Source organism: Mercenaria mercenaria, chromosome 11, assembly GCF_021730395.1.
Source record: "Mercenaria mercenaria strain notata chromosome 11, MADL_Memer_1, whole genome shotgun sequence".
NCBI classification, from domain to species: Eukaryota; Metazoa; Mollusca; class Bivalvia; order Venerida; family Veneridae; genus Mercenaria; species Mercenaria mercenaria.
The window spans coordinates 58,154,482-58,175,931 of NC_069371.1; the positions used below are offsets into that span (position 1 = coordinate 58,154,482).

General features: G+C 34.7%; 1 protein-coding gene across 1 annotated transcript in view; it reads right to left on the bottom strand.

The window, feature by feature from the left end:
• Positions 1 to 20,760, bottom strand: part of LOC128546789 (myeloperoxidase-like) — a 37,758-nt gene extending 16,998 nt beyond the window's left edge. The window contains exons 1-11 of the mRNA XM_053518121.1: positions 20,607 to 20,760; positions 16,612 to 16,725; positions 15,311 to 15,440; positions 14,455 to 14,596; positions 13,874 to 14,000; positions 13,472 to 13,651; positions 12,881 to 12,929; positions 8,598 to 8,704; positions 6,973 to 7,074; positions 3,860 to 3,970; positions 281 to 441 (exon numbers count right to left, since the gene is read on the bottom strand). Of these exons, the coding sequence (XP_053374096.1) occupies positions 281 to 441; positions 3,860 to 3,970; positions 6,973 to 7,074; positions 8,598 to 8,704; positions 12,881 to 12,929; positions 13,472 to 13,651; positions 13,874 to 14,000; positions 14,455 to 14,596; positions 15,311 to 15,440; positions 16,612 to 16,725; positions 20,607 to 20,760 (1,377 nt within the window). The remainder of the gene's footprint in view (positions 1 to 280; positions 442 to 3,859; positions 3,971 to 6,972; positions 7,075 to 8,597; positions 8,705 to 12,880; positions 12,930 to 13,471; positions 13,652 to 13,873; positions 14,001 to 14,454; positions 14,597 to 15,310; positions 15,441 to 16,611; positions 16,726 to 20,606) is intronic.
• Between the last annotated feature and the right edge of the window lie 690 nt (positions 20,761 to 21,450).

Here is a 21,450-nt window from a genome sequence, read left to right on the forward strand (position 1 = left end):
TTATTTTTTACAGGATTTACATAAAATAGTACTATCATTCAAAATTTTAACCAACAATCAAAGATTATCAGTGTAGTTTGGACTGAGGCCTTGCTGAGTAACTAACAAGCGATAAACAAATATATCAGCAATGAGAAGAATAAAGTCAATAATTTAAGGAATTCTATAATAAATCAATATTATGGTGTATGCTCACTTTGTACTATTAGACTGATTACAGATAGTGTCATTTCAACCATATTCTGGGTAAGGTTGTTTGAAGGTCTCAGCCATTTCTCACCTGTATAATTGCAGCCATTATACGTCGAGTTTGTTGAAACAACGTCTCGTCATCCCAGTGCGGATTAACTTTTGCAAGCTTTCGTGCAATTCTGTTGTGTTCTCGCATAAAGCACGTGTGACTCCAACCAAGACTTGGTACCACATTAACACGTGCATCTCCTGACAAAAACATGGCACATTAGTGTACTAGTATTTGCAACAGAATGGACATGTGACGATACATATTGCGTCACCCTAGCGTGGAAAGACTCTCTTTAATTATAGTACCGGATAACTTTACTAGACCGTTCTGTGGACAGCACCATCTAAATCATAACTCTATTACATTTTAGATTTTAGATACTTAAATTTTATTGTTAATTGTTGGATTTTGAATCTGAATTTAAGGAGCGTTGATTACAAAATCGTATTTGAAATGAAGTTAACAAACAGGATGACCCGGACTACGGTTCAGGAAAGTTTGGAGCACACTAATTGGTTTAGGTATTAAAATGTGTTCCTGTGATTGAATGATTATATTTGCACGGACACAGGAACTAAAACATTTATTTTTTAAGATAACTGACACTATGAAATTAAATAATGCAGTTTTCAATCGTGAGTAGTATAATTTACAGCTAAGGAGTTTAAATGAATTAATTGCTAACTGGTAAAGACAGAATTTGTTTACCGTGACTTTGATGCCATGTATCATTTACCGGCGTAGCTGTGTAAGCCAACTTTTTACCTCTTTAACTGCAGACAGGACGCATTTATACACATAATATTGGCATTTTACAGAACAATTTCCACTTTTAGAGGTCATCATGTAGGAAAAGAAGACAATCCTATAAAACCTTTGTCAATCAAAATCGTTAATAGTAAGAAGAAAGGCTGAAGATTTATCTATGACTTTCTGTAAAAATCTAATAGGTTTCCACGTTCCAATAGAAAATGGTGTCAAGAATTAAATCTGAATGTTAACTTAAAAATTGAACATCTATGCATCTAGGGACCCAAAGTTACAGTGGTCTCAGTACAGAATAAACCATAGAATACAAGGAACAAACTCTTCGTTAGAAAAAAATTGGCATTAAAAACAATAACTTCTGCAGTTTTTGTAACAGACAAAGTGAAACTACAAAACATTTGCTATGGGATTGTGAATTTACTACTGCTTTTTGGGATGGTGTAAAAAGATGGCTCAGGGACAAATGTGCCAATTTAAGTACAAACTGGTCTATTGTAGATGTAATTTTGGGAAATGATGAATTTAGTCAAGCTACAACAATCTAATTTTAGTGGCTAAATATACAATCTTTAAATGTAGAATGAGTAATATATTTCCAAATATTGTAATGTTCAGAACACAAGTGGAAGTTCTATTGAAGACAGAGATGTTTAATGCCAAAAAAGATAACAAATTAAATAAATTCAGAGAAATATGGAATGAATATGCCTCTTTGTTAGTGAAGAGATTGATTACTTATTCCGAGGACTGTTTTTTTCCAGCGCTGCACTGATTTTTTTTTAATTTTATTATTTTTTTCCTTCAGTACTTAGTCTGTTATTTTTGCTTTTTTGTTCAAGGCTCCTTTTTACTCTGAAATATTAAATCCCACCCAACGCCGAATATCTTTTTTATGAATATTTCTTGTTTTCTTGTAACCGTAGTTATTTGATAAATCCGTAGGAAAACGACATTTCATTGATTCTGTTTTAGTTTGAAACAATTTGCATTTTTGTATGATGCATTAGCTGCATTTACAAATGTTTTAATGAAGCATGCATTGTCGCTTGTGTTTTAACGATTAATACTTTGGCTACAATCCCAATTGTTTTAACTGTTTGTGCTTTAGCTGCATTTCCAAACGTTTTAATGGAGCATGCATTGTCGATTGTTTTAATGGAGTAAGCTTTAGCTGCATTACCACTTGTTCAACTCAATATGCTTTAACTGCATTGCCAGTTGTGTTAATGGAGTATGCTTTAACAATATTGCCAAATGTTTTAACAGTGTATGACTTAACTGCATTGCGAGTAGTTTTAATAGTGTATGCTTTAATTGCACTGCCACTTGTTTTAATGCAGCATGCTTTAATTGCACTGTCATTTGTTTTAATATGCTTTAAACTCATTGCCAAATGTTTTAATGCAGTATGCTTTAACTGCATTGCCAAATGTTTTAATGCAGTATGTGTAAACTGCATTGCCAACTGTTTTAATACAGTAAGTTTTTACTGTTTAAAAAGTACAACAGTTATAAAATAGAAATCGACTTTCACAAAACCACTTTGACTTCAGCTAGCTTTCACAAAATATATCATTTTGGCACATTTGTTTAAGGTTCCAACACATTCTTCTTTATTCTATATAAAACTGACATATTTCAAATGGCCGCAGCACACATCAGGACCCATATAAAATGTCTGTAACTTACATTTTTTGAAGAACTTTGTCAGTATTAAATAAAAATCAAAAGAAAAGTTGGGGTCATGTCTGATGCAAGAAAACTATTTTCAGTCAAACACACAAACTGTAAAATCAGCTAATAAATTAGACCCCAAATTGTAGTATTGGTGTATGATATAAGTTTCCATGAAAATTTCTGTCATGTTGTTATTTCATTATGAAAAAGCTACCTACATGTCAAGCATAGATCTGTCATGTGATTATAGCAAATAAGTTGCATAGAAAATAAGGAAAATAGCTCTACAGATCGAAATAGCTGAAGACTATTTGTAGCTATTATGCGACTACCATTTTTTCGTGCCATTTTCCTATTTAGTGTCTGTATGCCTTAAATATAAAAACATGTTGCATGTATATATAAACTGAAACTGAAACTGGTTAATTTGATTAAACATCTTATTTCGTGCGCATGACATCTTATCTCGAGCACACGACATCTTTTTTCGAGCGCACGACATCTTATCTCGTACGAACGAAATCTTATTTCGAGCTCGACATCTTATATCAAGCGCACGACATCTTATCTCGAGCGCTCGACATCTTTTCTCGAGCGCTCGACATCTTATATCGTGCGCATGACATCTTATCTCGAACGCACGACATCTTATCTACATGTATATATATTAAGGTCCTTTATGTTTATCTCAGTCATCAATAAAAACATACGGACAAGTAGATAATTAGGGTCCCACCTAATCAGATATAATTTAAACTTCCCACAAGTACAAGTTTATCACATCATTTGGAAAAAGCAGTGTACATAATTTGTCATCCTATCTTCATTATATATATATAGATGTCGTGCGCACGGGATAAGATGTCGTACGCATTAAGATAAGATGTCGTACGCACGAGATAAGATGTCGAGCGTTCGAGATAATTTAATCTTAGAAAACATTCATGTCCTAAACATATCAACATATAAAACAATTGTTCAAAAATATCAAACAATACCATAAAATCTCTAAATTACAGTGTCTTGAAATAAGTTTTTGAATACATCAAGTGATTTATTTTTGCGTAATTCTAACGGCAGTTCATTCCACAATTTTGGACCAATAGTACAGAAACGAAACTAAAATAAACCTCATTAAGGAAAACATGGAACAAACAGTGAGCCGAATACCTGCTAGGTTACAGCGATCTTCTGGCTTTTCAAGTGTGCACTTGTCATTGGAATCCTTGGGTAGTAGTTTACTATCTGTTTCGCTGCTATCATTGAATGTCTTAAGCAAACCTGTATATTTCAAAAGTATAAAATGGCATTTTTAAATTTCCCGTTTTTTTGGCTTGTTTCCAAAAACGTACAACCAAAAATTAGATACGTTGTCATGCATGTACGTATCCGGGTATACGTCACCAATCATAATATCGACATTTCAATCAAAACAAATTGTAAAACTAAAGTTGAAAGTTGAAACGATTCAATACGAAGACGATCAGAAAATGCTACAAATGATATCTTAATCTCTTCCTACAAAACCCATCGAATCCAACAAAACCCAACCAATTAAAAAGAATGTTGAATTTGTGAGCAAACCAGTAACTTCTAGTGTATTTCGAAACCATTAAAGGATCGCGTAAAAACTTATGGTCTTGTCACAGAATATTACCTAGATGACGACAACATTTTTGATGGGATGGGATTGTTGCGGTTAACATTAAAATCAATTAGCAAAAATTGCAAACAGTTGCTTTAATGACTAAAGAAGTAATTATTATAAAAAAAAGTATACATCCTGATGAAAGACAGTCGTCTGCAAAAAGCAGAACAAGCGATTCTGAAGAATATCTATATAACAGTCAAACATATTTTCATCGTCCAAAGTCTCAATTATTCCTAACTGACGAACAAAACATACGACTCCCCGATGATGAAAGGGTCTGTGAACTTAATAGTATTAAATGCATGTCAGATGGCCGAATTGTTGTGTCCGATTACAGTAATATGGCAATAAAAATGTTCCGCGTTGGATGGGGGAAATCATCGATGTTAACCTTGGATGGGCCATCTCATGATATTACAGTGGTCTCAAATTCAATTCTTGCAGCAATATCAGGATTAGCATACGACAGGCTGCTTGTAGTCTGCATTGGCCAATTCCTTTTGATCAAGAAACGTTTTAAAACAGGTTGCGTTTGTATAGGGCCATTTCAAGTCACGAGTCACATATATATCTATTGTGTCTTTACAGATACAAGACGGAAATTCGAATTTTGACAATAGATGGGATAGTTAGCTTCCCACTTGACCTTCCCCCAAAAGCATAGCGGTGAAAGCATCGGATAGTCTAATATATATACTGGATCAAAACGGAGGAATATTTTCTGTTAAAATGGGGAAAATCGTGTCTCTTTCCTTTGATCGGAATATTGAAAGCTACCTTGGCGTTGAGGTTGATATTAACAACAACATATTTATATCCACAAAGAATCCATGCGGGATATACGAATTGAATTATGACTGTATACATTTGATTCCAATTTTGCTCGAATACGGGATGGAAAATATTAAAGCCATTGCTTACAATGTTGCCAACAATAACCTTGTAGTAGGTTGTGCTGATTCAGAGGCAATCCAAATTTACAAATTTAACGACACTGTAAGTTTCAAGAAAAAATTGAAGACATTGACATGCGAGTATTAGCACTGTGAAACATATACATGTATATTAAGCGCGCCTGTCGGACCTTTCTCAAGTGGTCGTAATATCGAAGTGGTCTTATTAATGAATTTTTATAACTTTTATAACCTTTTCACAAGGAAGTAGGTATAGGAAAACGTGATTGTTCTGCTCTACATGAGAAATATCAATAGACATGTATGACTTAATATATATGCTACCTTAATTTATTCTCATAGATTCATTTCATTAACCATGATTAGCTTTTTCAATAAGCAGGATATATGACTTTATAAGTATACATGAACTAAGTACATTTAAGAACAATGTAATTATACATGGTTCAGTTGTTGGAAATATGTGACCAGACAAGTATTATTTATCGCAGTCATTTGAACTTAATTTTCTCCTTTAAGCTGAACTCCAACTCTGTGCGTTTTAAAAGCGTATGTATCTGAAATCTGCCACCGTAATCTGATTTGTAGCAGGTGCTGTTTTCGAGTGTCAACAATGTTAATCGTATTAGGAAGTGTTGCAATCCTAATCAGATTATAAGGTGATTATAGCATACTGGGCAAGTGTTTGCCGGTCAAGAATTATTTTCATGTGTAACATAACTTCTGTCAATGTATGATTTACAATAATAAATTTGTTTGATAGCTTGTGTGTTATTAATATCAGCTTTTGCAAAAGTTGAAGATTTGTAAAAGCTTAGGTTAACTTAAACTATTTTGAACTTATTCAAATATGAAGTAGGCAAATATTGATTTTACAGATATGAAATCATTCGATATTCATAGATGGAAAATCCTTCCGTTGACATCTGTGTATGTTTTATCAACACGCTACTGTTTACGTGAATGTTTACGCTTTTTCTACCTAGATGTCCGACCGTGCTAAAAATAATGTCCGAAAGAGACACTTTAGGTCTTCTATTTCATTAGCCGAACGGTAGAGCGCCCAGTTTGAGAGCAGAGGGTCGAGAGTTCGCTCCATGGTCGCGTCATACTAGTTTTTAAATTTGTTATGTTTATGTTGGGTTTAACGTCACACCGACACAATTATGGGTCAAACGGCGACTTTCCAGCATTTGATGATGGAAGAAGACCCCAGTGCATTATTTTATCACGAGTTGGCACATGAGTAGAACCACCGACCTATCATAAAGTAGCTGGGTGGATTCCACACATAAAGAAATCAACTCCCCGAGCGAGACTTTGACCCCACGCCGGTGAGGGGGGTCAATTCAAAGTTAGCGACCTTAACAACGCGCCATTCCAAAGACGTGAAAACGGTACTAGCAGCTTCCTCACTTTGCGCAAAAGAAGGATAGTACTAGGACTGGTCAGCCCGGTGTAAGTATAATGTGACTGGATCGGGTATCATGACACGTGTCTACGGCATGGTATTACAGTGAGGCAGCACTATAAATTTGTGCACTGCGCTCACTACTACTCGCAGATCCCGTCCTTTATATGACTAAAAAAATGTTAAAAAGACGATAAACGCGAACACACATGCACGCTCGCATAGTCAGACACACATTGCATTAACATAATAGCTGTAAGGCCATTTTATTACCATTAAATAAGAATACATAAAAATAAGCATTTACCGTTGTTCATTGTACGCAATGCGTTGGTGCTGTTAAGTGTAGAGCCATATATTCCAGAGCCATCTATGAATGAAGTCACTTGGTTCATCTGCTCCCGGAAACCTTAATAAAGATTAATAGATAAAGACAAAATTGAAGAAATATAGTCATACATACTTACGAAAGGGACAGTCAAAGGCGTGGTGGTGGCCGTCTCAAATGTTGATCATAAAAGACCAGAATGTTAATATCATTAAAAAATGTAGTTAAGGAAATTCTGCTTAGGAACATTCAATTCTGTTTTGCTGAAGAATGTACAAAATATCTGAAGGCTATATATACACATTCATATCAATTTTGATGTCCTTTTATTTAAATACATATCTGCCTTGTTATTTACTATAATAAATAGCCCCGCTAGTTTGGCTGTAGAATTCCTGCATGTGAGGAATCTATACAACTGGCTTACAGAAGGCCGACGGTTTATTTTTTTAATTTATTTATTTCTCTATTTATTTGAGAAATTGAAATATTAAAAAAATGTAAAGAGCCACCCAAGGACCATTTGTTTACACTTGCTTTAAAATCGGTCCAATAGTTTATCACAAGAAGGTTTTTGGAATTTCCATCTAAATACATACAGGGTTAAGTAACTACGCTCTTTTACGGCCTTGTTCATTTGGAATTATTTTTAAATCAGCCCATCAGCTTCTAACACATTTTTTAGTTTCCGAGCGTGTGAATATAGCGAACGGTGACCACGCCCTCAAGCAGTCATGTGTTTTTGACGAACTGTGTTAGTCTGAACAATCTTATTAGTGAGTTAAACAGGAGCATGTTATGAAATTCTTTTGTTATACACCCAGTAGTTTCTATCCTTTTTTTCCTTTCCGTTGCCATGACAACAAGAGTTCGGCATAGAATGTTTTTCTTTGAACCAGTTTAGAAGAGAATCAACAAATGAACATCCACGCCAAGTTTTATCTAGTCCTCGAAAACGTTTGAGAGGAGAAATTGTTTAAAGAAACTGTTGACGCCTACTAAACGGACGACAGACAAAGGATAGACAACGGATTGTGTGTGATCAAAGTAACCCTGCTGAGCTAAGCACCGGACAAACAGTTTTTGACAAAAAGATTTTAAAGGCTTCATCAATTGACTAATTGACCACGCTCTCTGGCCGTCATGTTTTATTTGAACAATTTCATTAGAATGCTACCAAAGGAACATTCGCAAGTACATTAAACATACAACAAAATGTGAGCATGCTTAGTAAAAGTTATTCGAGGTAAATTTCTGTGATACTATTTAGTTTCTCTTTATTTTTTTTAAATTTTCCTTTTTTACAATGGAAACAGGTTCTGTATGGAATAGGTTTCTCAAACAGGCCTAATAGATAACCACATAAAGAGCATATATGTCAAGTTTAATTAACATACACCAAGTCATTTTAGAGATATCCTACATAGACGTACTTTGTGCGCTCTGCTGAACTTAAATTATGTTGTAGAATTATGCAAACTGATTGTAATTGCGTGCAGGAAATGCACGTCTAAATTATGAAAAACATGTCATGCCGACAGAGACTGTAATAGATAAAGTAATTTAAGAAATAAACCACCAAAATGTCACTAAAATCATTCTACCTGGTTCACAATTGTGATCTGACACGGGTGCAGAACGTACAAATCCCATACACGTTTTATTGAAGAAGGGGTCGTCATTTGGTATACGGATAGGAAAGCATTGTGTCCTGTTAAACACAAAAAAAAATCGATTATTAAGTTGATCTTAATTTCCGAGATCAGTTCACACATTCAATAAATAGGTATGGGTCATCATTTGGTGCGTACCTGGATTGGAAAGCATTATTATGGGTTAAGAGAAATTTCCAAATCCCGGTATCTGCTCTCGGTACGTAAGCTATTGGGAGGCAGTAGACGAACGAATTTGGAGTAATGCATTAAAGTTATAATACTGGCCAGATAAAATTACGTAGCGAAAGTAATAGGAAGGTCATTTTTTTACAGCAACGCATAAAACATCCGTTCACGAAGACATTGGCTGGATAAATTTACTTGTAAATTGATAGATTCCACCGATGGAGACAGATATAAAAATGTTACTTTCGGTTTCAGCGACACAACCGCCATCATTCGGATACGTCCGTGACTACGCTAAAGGAAGTGGCTAATCGTACGGTCCCGTATGAATAGTGAAATCAACCGCAGGTGGCTATTCGTACGGCAGTTTTGTATTACCTTGTACTGAAGTCATTCAACTGATATGTTTTCAACCGATTTCTTTACTTTTCTTTAATTTTCAGTCGTACATAAACAGGAAATGATTTCGAATATAAAAAAAGACTAATTTTATGTCTGGGTGCAATATTGTTGTCATCGTATGACACATATGCAATAAGTGTGAATGATAAAAATGTCATCTATAGAAGTTCACATCATCGTTTGAATATCAAGTAATATGCTTACTTTTTCTTTCATATTTCGGTTGATAAGTCTGAAACTAATTATTGACAATAATAAGTCTTCTCTCTCTCCCTCTCTCTCTCTATCTCCTCTCTCTCTCCCCCACTGAAAGCTAGAGACGCTGCTAAATATCTGAGTGTCACACTAAGTAAATACATGTATCTCATTTGGGCAGAGTATGGTGATAACATCACATCAAAAGCAAACAATTCACTTAGATTCATCAGAAGGGGAAAAAACAAAACAAAACAAAAAAATCAACAAACAAACAAAAACAAAACAAAACAGGAAAGTAAAAGAAACAGCTAACAACACAATGTCCGCCCACAGCTTAAACACTGCTCCTCTATAAAAATGAGACTAAATTTTACATGTCTTCACTTGGTACCGGCAGTGTTCCACAAGATTGGAGGACGGCTATCGTTGTCCCTGTATACATAAAGGGCCCACGAAGCAAAGCCAGCAATCACAAACCTATTCTCTTACTTGCAATTGCTTCCAACTGATGGGGCATGTTTTAGTATCAAATATTATTAATCATCTAGATAATAAAATTTGCTTTATTCCTTCCAACATGGCTTCCGCTCAAAGCACAGTTGTGAATCTCAATTATTAAATTTTAGTCAAGAATTTTTGATTACCTTGAAGCTAGTAAATAGACAGACCTAATAGTAATGGACTTTATCAAATCGTTTGACAAAGTCGATCACAATCGTCTGGTCTACAAGCTATTTCAATTAGGTACACATAGAAAAGCATCCATGTGGATTAAATATTTCCTTTAAATATGAACACAAAAGGTCTTCAATCAGATATACCACATTTGGTATCAGGGGAACCGCAAGGGTATGTCCTTAGGTCTTGCCTTTTCTTAACATATCAGTCACCTGCCTGGCTCACTTAAAAGCATCGTAAGACTCGTTGTTGATGATACAGTAGTTTATCTCACTATAATTATCATGCATGATTGTGATCCTCTCTAGCAGTACCTCCATAAATTAGAGCTTTGGAAAAAGACCCGGTCAAAGGAGTTAAATTCCGATAATGCGAAGTGATTAGGGTATATAAAAAGAAATAAAAAAAACATTGTTTTTCGCTATAAGCTACATATCCATGAATTTAAAACTATAAAAATGCTTAATATTTAGACGAACCAGCAGTGTTAGATCACAAAAAAAGACAAACAAGACCCTAAAATACACGAAAAGAAATGATCAAACAAATGATAAATGTACAAATTTAAGAAACTCCGTACAAAACATGTTCAACCATAATTGGAATATTGCTCAACTGTTTGGCATTCAACCATCTCTAACATATGGAATTGAAAGAGTACGAAAGGCTGCCGCCAGATATGTTCAAATCAACTATGGCTGTAGATGAAGCATCACAGAAATGTTAACTGTACTGGCAAACGTTAGAAACATGGAGAAATTTCACATCCCTACATCCCTGATTCTTTTATTTAAAATCCGTCATTCCATTGTTGTTTTTTTGTAGATCACCAGTACCGGCTAGACTCTCAGGACCTTCACTTTTATATTCCCTCCTGTCGCATCCCTTATCACAAGAACTCATTTTTCCCCACTAACCATTAGACTCTGAAACAACCTACCACATCATGTTAAATCTAGTGCTACTCTTAATGAGTTCAGGAGTGGCCTAGATTGCTGATGTTCAAACCTGAAATATATGTTTTATCATCTTTTAACCTGTAACTTGTAATATAATAGTGCTGATTTTAACATTGCACACTAATTTGTGTTTTCAATAAAGGCTTAATCATCAAAGTGTCGACCAGACAGTCGCCTCCCAGTCACAGTCAGTCATTGACAATGGGGACTATCTAATTCTGGCTTACATAACTTAACTGGCACTGTTTTTATTTTCTGATGGTCGCATTCATTAAGTTATGGCGAAACCCCATTTGTTTAGCTAACAAGTATCAAACCGCAACATCGCGCACAGTATCTCGTGAGAAACTCATGATGTCATGCAACAGTTCAGAGCACGTGGTTATTCTTGAAAATCACTATCAAAATTTTACCTATTTATGAATTTAATTTAATCACATAAATTTCTCTAAAACAACATACAATTTCTCAGAAAATGTCAATAAATAACGATTCTCTACCACCTATTGGTTTTTCGAAATGAAGAGTACCCTGATCAGGTGACAACTGCAATGACGGACAAAATATTGCAGACAGGGGTACCAATTTGAAACTTGTGTTCAAAATATGTTGCATGAATTATTTATGCCAGATCAAAAGGAAAATTGATTAGAAATATTGTGTAGTAAAAGGTGAGTCCATTGCATTTGATAAAATTATAGCGTGACAGACTTCTGGAACGATTCCTGGTTAGGTGTCAGTACGGGATTCATTTTAGCTCAGAGATCCGTAACAGCATATCATATAAACATCTGAACTTTTAGCTAGGGACTACTGTGCAGATGTAGACAAATTGATTGTGAAACGTACGGGACCGTAATACGAGCCATGCTAAATGATTGTTCGTACGGGACCGTACAAAGAGCCACGCTAATCTATTTTAAGAAACAAAACAACAACATGTCTAGCACATTCGTATCACATTTTCTGGTAAATTGCCTTTCCTTTTACTTAACAACAGTCTAATTTTATAACATTAATGTATTGTTTGTAGAAATGGCATCGAAAAGCAAAATATTTGTAAATTTCTGTATTTATCCGCCGTCTTTGCACAAGATCCTATCACGGCCGATCAGCCATTGTTGTTTTCGACGTGTTTTAATTTTTGTCACGTGACACTTTCTTCGTTGGTTTACGGAATTCGGCGAAGCCTGGCGAGTGAATTAGTGACCAGCTGGTCATTAAATATTTCATGGTTTTATATCCATTCGTATCTCAACAATATTTGGCCATCCAAGTCTAACTAACGGGCGAATTTGTTCATTAGACTGTTTTCTACAAACCTACAAAGTTATTTGCTTTATTTAAACGGTGATTTTTAACAGGATTATAACTTTAATAAAATATTTCTATTTCATTTGCACAAATTGAACCGTAAAAAGCATACTAGTTTACATGGATCAATTCGTAAAACAACCCTTGTACAAGAAATAAATCAAAGTACTATTATGTCTTCATCCTCTAGGCATATGTCCACTTGTTCGTACGCAAGAAATGTAAATGCAAATATACAGCACATGGGGAATTACAAGCCCTTCAGTTTATATGCAGGCACATACTTTGCGGCCGTAATTAAGACTCATGGGTATGCTCTCCTGAAAACGATGAATTGTAGAACGCTCTGAATTTTACATATATTTGGAGACATAATTGATTATGAACATGTTTGTGAAAAAAAAATGCAGACCCGAGCAGTAGGTAACTACCCTTTATCCGTGATGGGTAATTAGATATAATGCATGAAATATTTCACATAGCAAGGAAACTAACCTATTTTCGTTTCCTTCGCCGCAACATTCTATATTAGCTCCCTCTTCACCTGGATTGAAAAGAAACTACAGTCAGAAAAAGTATCGTGTGAAGCATATTGGAATGAATTGCAAAAATCTATGATACAAGGTATCACAACGGGTGATACTGGGGCTAAATATACTTTCCAAGACAGACACAATAGGCGGTCACTGACCGTTTTTTGTTGAGATTTTTTGTCCGAACTCCTAATAGGCTTCTCGGCATACCTAGTGACATATGTAGTCCGTTGTCATTGAATCACCTGCACTCATTTTTATACACTTTTCTTTGGCTTTATAAATGCTTTCAACTGTACTATTAGATGTAAAAAATCATATTTTTATTCTATTATTATTTACTTTATTTATCTTAAAAATATAACAAAACGGCAATTTGTTTGTTCTATCAATTCATTCAGATAATAAACTGATGCTCAACGTTATAATAATCTTTTAATAAAGTGATCCGAAAATTGGGTGATTTTTCAATACATAGGTCATATACCACTCAAAAACCAGATTTTTCCTAACCGGAAAATAAGTAGTGGGACATTTTGTATAATAACTTTACCTTTAAGGATAGGTGTAGCTACAAATTCGTGGTCGATGAATTGACCCCATTGCATGACCATCATCGTGAGCTTATCGTTCCTTGGTGATTTCCCTTCAACTTTGTACAGTGCATTACTGACCACTCGAGCACTTGGGAGGGGATAACCTAACAAGTCGCGATCTCGGGGTGCATCAATACCTGAAAGAACACTTATTTTCTTTAGCTGCGAAAGGTTTGTAATGATAAATGTTGAATGCGGATATATTCGTGTTAAAGTGTGTAAGTACTCTGCTTCTACAGATAGAAAGAAACTTAAGACAAATCAATGAATCATTGTATCAATTGCGAAATACTTGGTCCATTTCAGACTTGCAAATACATGGTCCATTTCAGACTTGCAAATACAAAGGTTCAACCAACCGTCAGAATACATGGGTGGAATTTCTCTCCTTTGCGGACATAAAAGCGCGCCCCAGGTGGGATTCTGTAGATTATTGCAAGTGCCGTCTGCTGTTCTGTAGTAGGCTTTGGGATCACATGTTGTACCCTAAAGATATTTAATGAAACTTTCTATCAAAATTTCATATTGTTATGGATTATTTAAATTTTTATTCAGACTGTCATTTCTAAGTTCTAAACCGTATCCTTCGGTGATGCGAAAGAAAACTGTAATTCACTTAAGTATGCCTTATTTGCTTTATATACTAAACTCCTTGGCTTCTTTTCAACTTAGGGTAATGTAAGTGCATGTGATGGCAGTTGTCCGTCAATCAAAACGTTTCTTCTTGCAAGTTCCAGGGATCAAGAATGCTGTTTTTTTTTCTCTCTCTCTCTGTCTATCTCTCTCTCCCCCCACCCCCACCCCTGCACTTCAAGATACACATTTCATAAGAGTAAGTTTAAATATATTATTTTCTTTTTTTGCAACACTGAATGTAAATGTAGAACCTTAACTATGTTATTTATTATATCTTATGTGTAGGCGTTGAATGTTCACATACAGTGTAAATTCCTGGACAGTATTCGTGAAACTTCTGCTTCCAAAGGCGTAGGTACTTTTTATTTGCTTTTAAACTGTATATGTTCAGGTTCTCCCTGAAAATGCAATGTAGATTGTTTAGAATATATTCTACTGCAACCGACCTATGTTGCATCATCCGTTTTCAAAGTCTTTCATACTGTTTAAATCAAGTTATTTTCTTAACATTTATCTGTGAATGTTGAATTGGAGAACCAAGTTGGTGATAATCTTCATAGTTTAGAACGCCAGATTGTACAATCAAATCGATACTTTGACTCCCGATATTCTGTTACATTTTCTTATCTTTTGCATTCATGGAGTCCATTCAATGATTATGGATAATAAAGCTGGAGATAAGTCATGGTTAAGGGGAGTGAGGGGTGTTTATCTCGTCACTTGTCATGAACAGACTCAGTCCAATCGAGATTGTTGCTAAGCTGCGAAGTTTTATGCTAACAAAGAATCTTTCGATAGATTATATTGCTTATGAATTTGATAGTAGAATTTCTGCTTTTGGTTTTTGCGATGTATACAATGCTGTCTAATACATAAATTGGGCCTGTTTGATCGTGAAATAGACTGTAGGCAAAACACGCTTACATAAGAACTTCATGCAGTACAAAAGTTACATAAAGTAGATCTATTCTAACAGTTTCAGTATTCTTAATGATTGAACTAAAATAAGTATAGTTAGTAGGAAAAACAACAGTTAAAATTTAGAATAAATGGATAAGGCAGTAGTTACTGTACATAATTCCCTATAGTTTCAATTTGAAAATTTGGTCGAATGAATCTAGTCATTACATTCCATATCTAATTTTATAAAATCCTATTACATTAAAAGGAGCTCCTTTAAAGCCGCCAGCTGGATACTGGCTTTCTTTGCAAGTTTTCTGGTGTCTTCTTCTGGTGCAGCAATCAATGCCAGTTGGTCTGTTGCTGTTGTCTTGTTCGTTTTGTCTATCCCTGAAAGAAACAATATCAAACTGTTATGTAATCTAAGCAGTAACAGATTATTTTATATAAATTGCAAGATCCTGATATAAAGTATACATCATTCAAAAGATCTCCTGTGCTGATGGTAAGATTTTTTTTGTATTTTAGGATATCTTTTACAGGGTCGATTCGAAGACCGAAAATGTATTTTCTTTGTGTAAATTATCGCACATGGAAATGTACAAGCCTTTATCAAGGAAATGTTGCTTTTATTCATTCCAGCTAAGATAGTCTGTACGTACAATAAGTAAACACAAAAATATTTGAGTCTTAAAGGGTTGGTGACTTCATGCACCTTTTACCCTACCTAAAAATGTTTTATGATAAATATGAGCCAGTTAAGATGTTTAAAACACATAACCCCATTCAGAGTTCTTCAGAATAATGTATTGTATGAATGGGTTTGTCTTTGATTGCAAGGGAAATTAAGGAAATCCTTAGCGGACAGTGGACAGTTCTGATTTACGTGAACCTTGGCTCTGGAATGTCAGGAGACGTATCACAAAACGCATTGATGAATGTTTAAAATCAACGAAATCTTATATATCTAAATATGATATAAAGTCATGGCAAATTGAGTATTTCTCATTGTTAGGTTGATATCTAATTATTTAGGCTTAAAACATTGCTGAATAATTGCTCTGAATACTTTATAGGATGTTGTGAAAGCACATGGATTAATTGACATATTAGTTTCAAAATGCGTCTTTATCTCATCATTCATACACTGAAATAATAAAATAATGATAATATTAACTTTTAACGGGAAATTTCATTTATTAATATTACAACTTGAAACTATTACGAAATGAATCTGGGTTTAGTGTGCAAATCAGAATTCAATGTATTTTGCAAGTTAAGAGCCAGCATTTGTTGTTATATTCAATCACTCATCATCGTACATGTATGTGACTTCTTTATATATATATATATATTGTGAACTCATGTCATGATGTCTAAGTTCGACCATCGGGAAAACCAGTATGATATGCTTTGTTGATATCATTGTTTACACACTTGTGATATATAATAACCTGTATTTTACGTTTATTTCATATTCTGCAAAAATCTCCTTTCAATACCTATTATGTGAGAACAATAGTTTTGGTATCTTCCAAGAAATATTGCTATATAGCCTTACCGTCTTTTTGTTTTTGCTTTTCGTTATCTTCAATTTTTATGAAAGCTTTCTCGCCTTTTTCTAATGCTTTCCCGATTTGTGCAGCAATTTCTTTTCCATTGAAAGCATCGTGGACTGCAACAATGCATCCAAGATAAACCAGTAACAGAATTTTGATTTCCATCTGCAGATAAACATATTCCAAAGTATGTTATCGTATGCGTTTAACATAGAAGCTCGAGAAAAATTTAAAAAGTTAATACGCACAGTCTCATATATAGAGGACATCAAATATTTTGAAAGACCTACCTGCGCAGTCTTAAGGATATTTAAGCGGTTTTTTTTCCTCCAGAATATCCGCCAATTTGAAAAATGTTTCTTTGAAAATTTGTTTCAAACAAACCATATTCCGAAAATAAATAATAAATCATCAAAATGTGTCCAATAATATACCACTTAACCATTCAGATTGTACTCGTTGCGAAAACAAAACTTGACCTTTATTTTTGGCCGAATTTCCCTTAATCTGATGTAAGTTGAACATAGGGGTAACTGTAAAATATATTAGTAAGCTTACAAAAATTCTATCATACATGCTTAACAGTTTTTGCTCTTTCCAACGTAATCTTTCTCAAAAGGCTTATCAATCAGAAATCCACACTGTTATGTCTGTACATTTATTACATAGACCTTTTTTATACTGCACCCAAACCTATATCTAAAACTGATTCATGCATCTTACTATCAAAGAAGTTTAACATTGAAAGCGGTGCTATAAAATGAATTATAGATTGATTAATAGTGCAGTTAGGAGTTGAATAACATATAAAATGCATGGCTCGGTCGATCATTTTATCAATTATATTTAACGGGTATGATAAATCCGGAAAAAAAAATGACAATCGTAATCGTGCTGGAGTATCATCCACAGTCTGTAAACAGACTTCAAACTAAGTTTATCACTTCAAAGTATTCGCCCTTGATTGCAGTCGAGAAATCGAAATCGAAAATGTGAACGCTGCAGAGTAGTCTAGCTTCACTTGGTATAGTCTTAAGTAAGTGAAAAATATCTCTCCAAAGTGCTTAATTCAATAAATATTTGCGCCTAGCCGGTATCTCTTCCAGCCTTGGAAAGAGTAAAAATTCAGAAGGACTAAGGTCTGGTGAATAAGCGGGATGCTAGATTTGTACCACTTTTTCAACTCTTACGATGGCACTTTTGTTAGCCGCAGCGTTGTCATGGATCAAATAGAGACTGCGAAGACCAGTTCATTGACACATATTTTGTATTTCCGCTGTCAGTACTTTGTCTCTAAAAACCTTTCCTGTGACTGGTTTTCCTGGCGGTGTAGGAATTTGTAAACAGTACCCATTGCAATGAGTTAAAAAAGATAGAATACAAAACCTTTCTGACATTTTTAGGTCTTTTTGCAATTACTGGTTTACGGTCACCTTTTCGCAGCCACTGTCTGTTGCCAACACGGCTAAGGCTCATAAAAGTATAACCAGGTCTCATCTCCTGTTAGGAGGTGTGTCACATTGTGCGATCATCTTGAGAACTTTTCCAGTGTTTCTTTAGCACATTTGACCCTAATGGCATTTTGCTCTTCTGTTAACATGTGAGGCAGCCATCGGGCACAAAGTTTCTTTAACCCAAGTGCACCAATTTCTTTTCCACCGCGTCCGAGTTTTCAAACTGCAACATTTTAAGGATGTAGGATCGTTTTTTTTCTAACGTTAAGAATTTTTTTATACTCTGTAGGCTTGAAGAACAAGACAAAAAAGCGAAGAAAAAGCACAGGTCACCGAACTCGTTTTAATTTTTTAGGGCATTTTCTTCACCCACTGTTTAAGCATTTCTGAAATTTTGTAAAATTGAAAAAATGGTGGTACTTTATAAAACATATGATATCCCACTAAATGTTATAGGGATTTCAGGTCTTACCGGTTACTATGAATACAAGGTGATATCAGTATTATACAAGCATACATATCACTAACAAATCTCTTTCATTTTTACATGCTGACATTATTATCCCACCCACTTTATTTTCAATGGAATAAAGGTATTTAAATCTACAAAAAATTCTGACGTTAAGATTTTAAAAATAATTTGCAGCAAAAATGCTTCAAAATGGCAAAATCAGGTTTGGGTCACCGTGCATCTTAGAAATTTATTTAGAAAAAAATGTTTAAAAACTTGTGAATTTTTATATTTCTAGTTAAGGATTTAGATCCATAACGCAGTCGGTAAAGTTCGTACAACGCAGTCATTTTCCGTGACAATTTCCGTAGTATACGGTTGTTGACGGAACCTTTTTTTAATTTTAACAAAAATCGTTTTCTTTTCAAGTAATAACTAAAAGAGGACAACTGCTCTCAAATGCAACCTTCATAATTTAATAAATGTTACATGTTGTTTTTATTCCTTTGAACTGTTAGAATCAAAGTAATGCCCAGTATAATAATATTTATCTTATTTTACCTAGCAGTATATCTGTATTTTCCAGCCACAGGTAGAGCTATGTCCACTGAAAGTAATAAACGCTGGAGCTGTTCAATAGTGGTATTAAATTCATAAATTCTGATACGCGATATATGGAGAAAATGATGGTCAACAAAGATAAATGATCAACATACCATTAAAGATGTAAATTAAAGTCACAGCTGTGAAAAATTATAGGCAATTATAAGAAATACTAACAGAAAAAATAACAGAACACGTACTGTTTTTATGGTCGATGTCCTTTAAGCATGACCTTTTGAACTGCTATATTTTTCTGGTAATTAAACAATTAATTTGCAATTCACTACAATATCTCTGTATAAAGACAAGGTGTATTTCCAATTAAATGAAAATAAAATGTAGTGGAGTGGTAAGAGGAGTTAAGGATAAGAATACTACAAAACATCAGCAGGAAACACAATATATTGAAACTAAAATGTGTTTCAGGGGTGGAGGGCTTGAAGAAGTCCCAAATGAAACCTCAGGGACATAGCTTCTAGTGCTGAATTTAATTCCTTCAAAGTTTCATGAATCAAATATTTTTAGATAAGTGCGAGCTCTTAGGTCGCAAAATGCAGACATGTGACCACAAACAATATTAGAACCTACTTATTCAGTATGTCTAAATATAAGTTTAGGTCTTATGGATTCATTATGCACAGCCGTTCTCTGACCACTTCCAATAAAACTCTTCTAGTGGATTCATTATGCACAGCCGTTCTCTGACCACCTCCAATAAAACTCTTCTATTGGATTCATTATGCACAGCCGTTCTCTGACCACTTCCAATAAAACTCTTCTAGTGGATTCATTATGCACAGCCGTTCTCTGACCACTTCCAATAAAACCCTTCTTGTGAATTCATAATGCACAGCCGTTCTCTGACCACTTCCAATAAAACTCTTCTAGAGGAATAATTATGCATAGCCGTTCTCTGACTACTTCCAATAAAACTCTTGGCGATATATTTTACATTTAGTGTCGATTCGCCATAAAACCCAACTCACTCACTCACTCACTCACTCACTCATTCCAATAAAACTCTTTTAGTGGATTAATTATACACAGCCGTTCTCTGACCACTTCCAAGAAAACACTTCTAGTGGATTCATTATGCACAGCCGTTCTCTGACCACTTCCAATATAACACTTCTTATTTAAATAAAACCTATCTAGAGGATTCATTATGCACAGCCGTTTTCTGACCACCTCCAATAAAACTCTTCTAGTGGATTCATTATGCACAGCCGTTATCTGACCACTTCCAAAAAAACCTTTCTTGTAAATTCATTATGCACAGCCGTTCTCTGACCACTTCCAATAAAACTCTTCTAGTGGATTCATTATGCACAGGCGTTCTCTGACCACTTCAAATAAAACTCTTCTAGAGGATTAATTATGCCTAGCCGTTCTCTGACCACTTCAAATAAAACTCTTGGCGATATAGTTTACATTTTGTGTCGATTCGCCGTAAAATCCAACTCACTCACTCACTCACTCACTCACTCACTCCAATAAAACTCTTCTAGTGGATTAATTATACACAGCTGTTCTCTGACCACTTCCAAGAAAACACTTCTAGTGGATTCATTATGCACAGCCGTTCTCTGACCACTTCCAATATAACACTTCTTATTTAAATAAAACCTATCTAGAGGATTCATTATGCACAGCCGTTTTCTGACCACCTCCAATAAAACTCTTCTAGTGGATTCATTATGCACAGCCGTTCTCTGACCTCTTCCAATAAAACTGTGTTGCCAATGGCCAGGAATAAAATCATGAATCGTGATGCCGAGCGTTGTAAATACTTTTCTTGTTTTCAAATTAGCAGATATTTCGCGCTTCTGTATCGCATATATCTCGCTAACGAAATGGACTTTACTTTTTGAAACTGGAAAGTTTCGTCATTTTAAAACCTTGTTTCGAAACGGTGTGATTCTAGATAAAACATCAATTATGACCGCTTCGACTTCTTAAAGAACAAATGTCCTAATCCCTCAAAATGTTAGATAAAAAAGCCGTATATTTTAAGTATTTAGTATGATATAAAACTATTGGTGAAATGTTCAAATAAATTAAGCTGGTATCTAACTTAGCACACAGATGCTACAGAAATATTTTAGCCATACAAATATTAATAAAAAGGAATGTAGACTATTCCATTCAGCTTGATTGTGGAATCTTTGAATTATTTTTAAGTGGGAGACAGTAAACAACTTTACTGGTCTCAGGCGGGTCTTCAGATATTCTGGTTGCATTAACGTTTTACATTGATTTCTACACAGATATTTCCTCTTTGTTTTCTTGATCTACCTTTGTGGAAAATAAAGGGAAAACATGTGGGTATAATA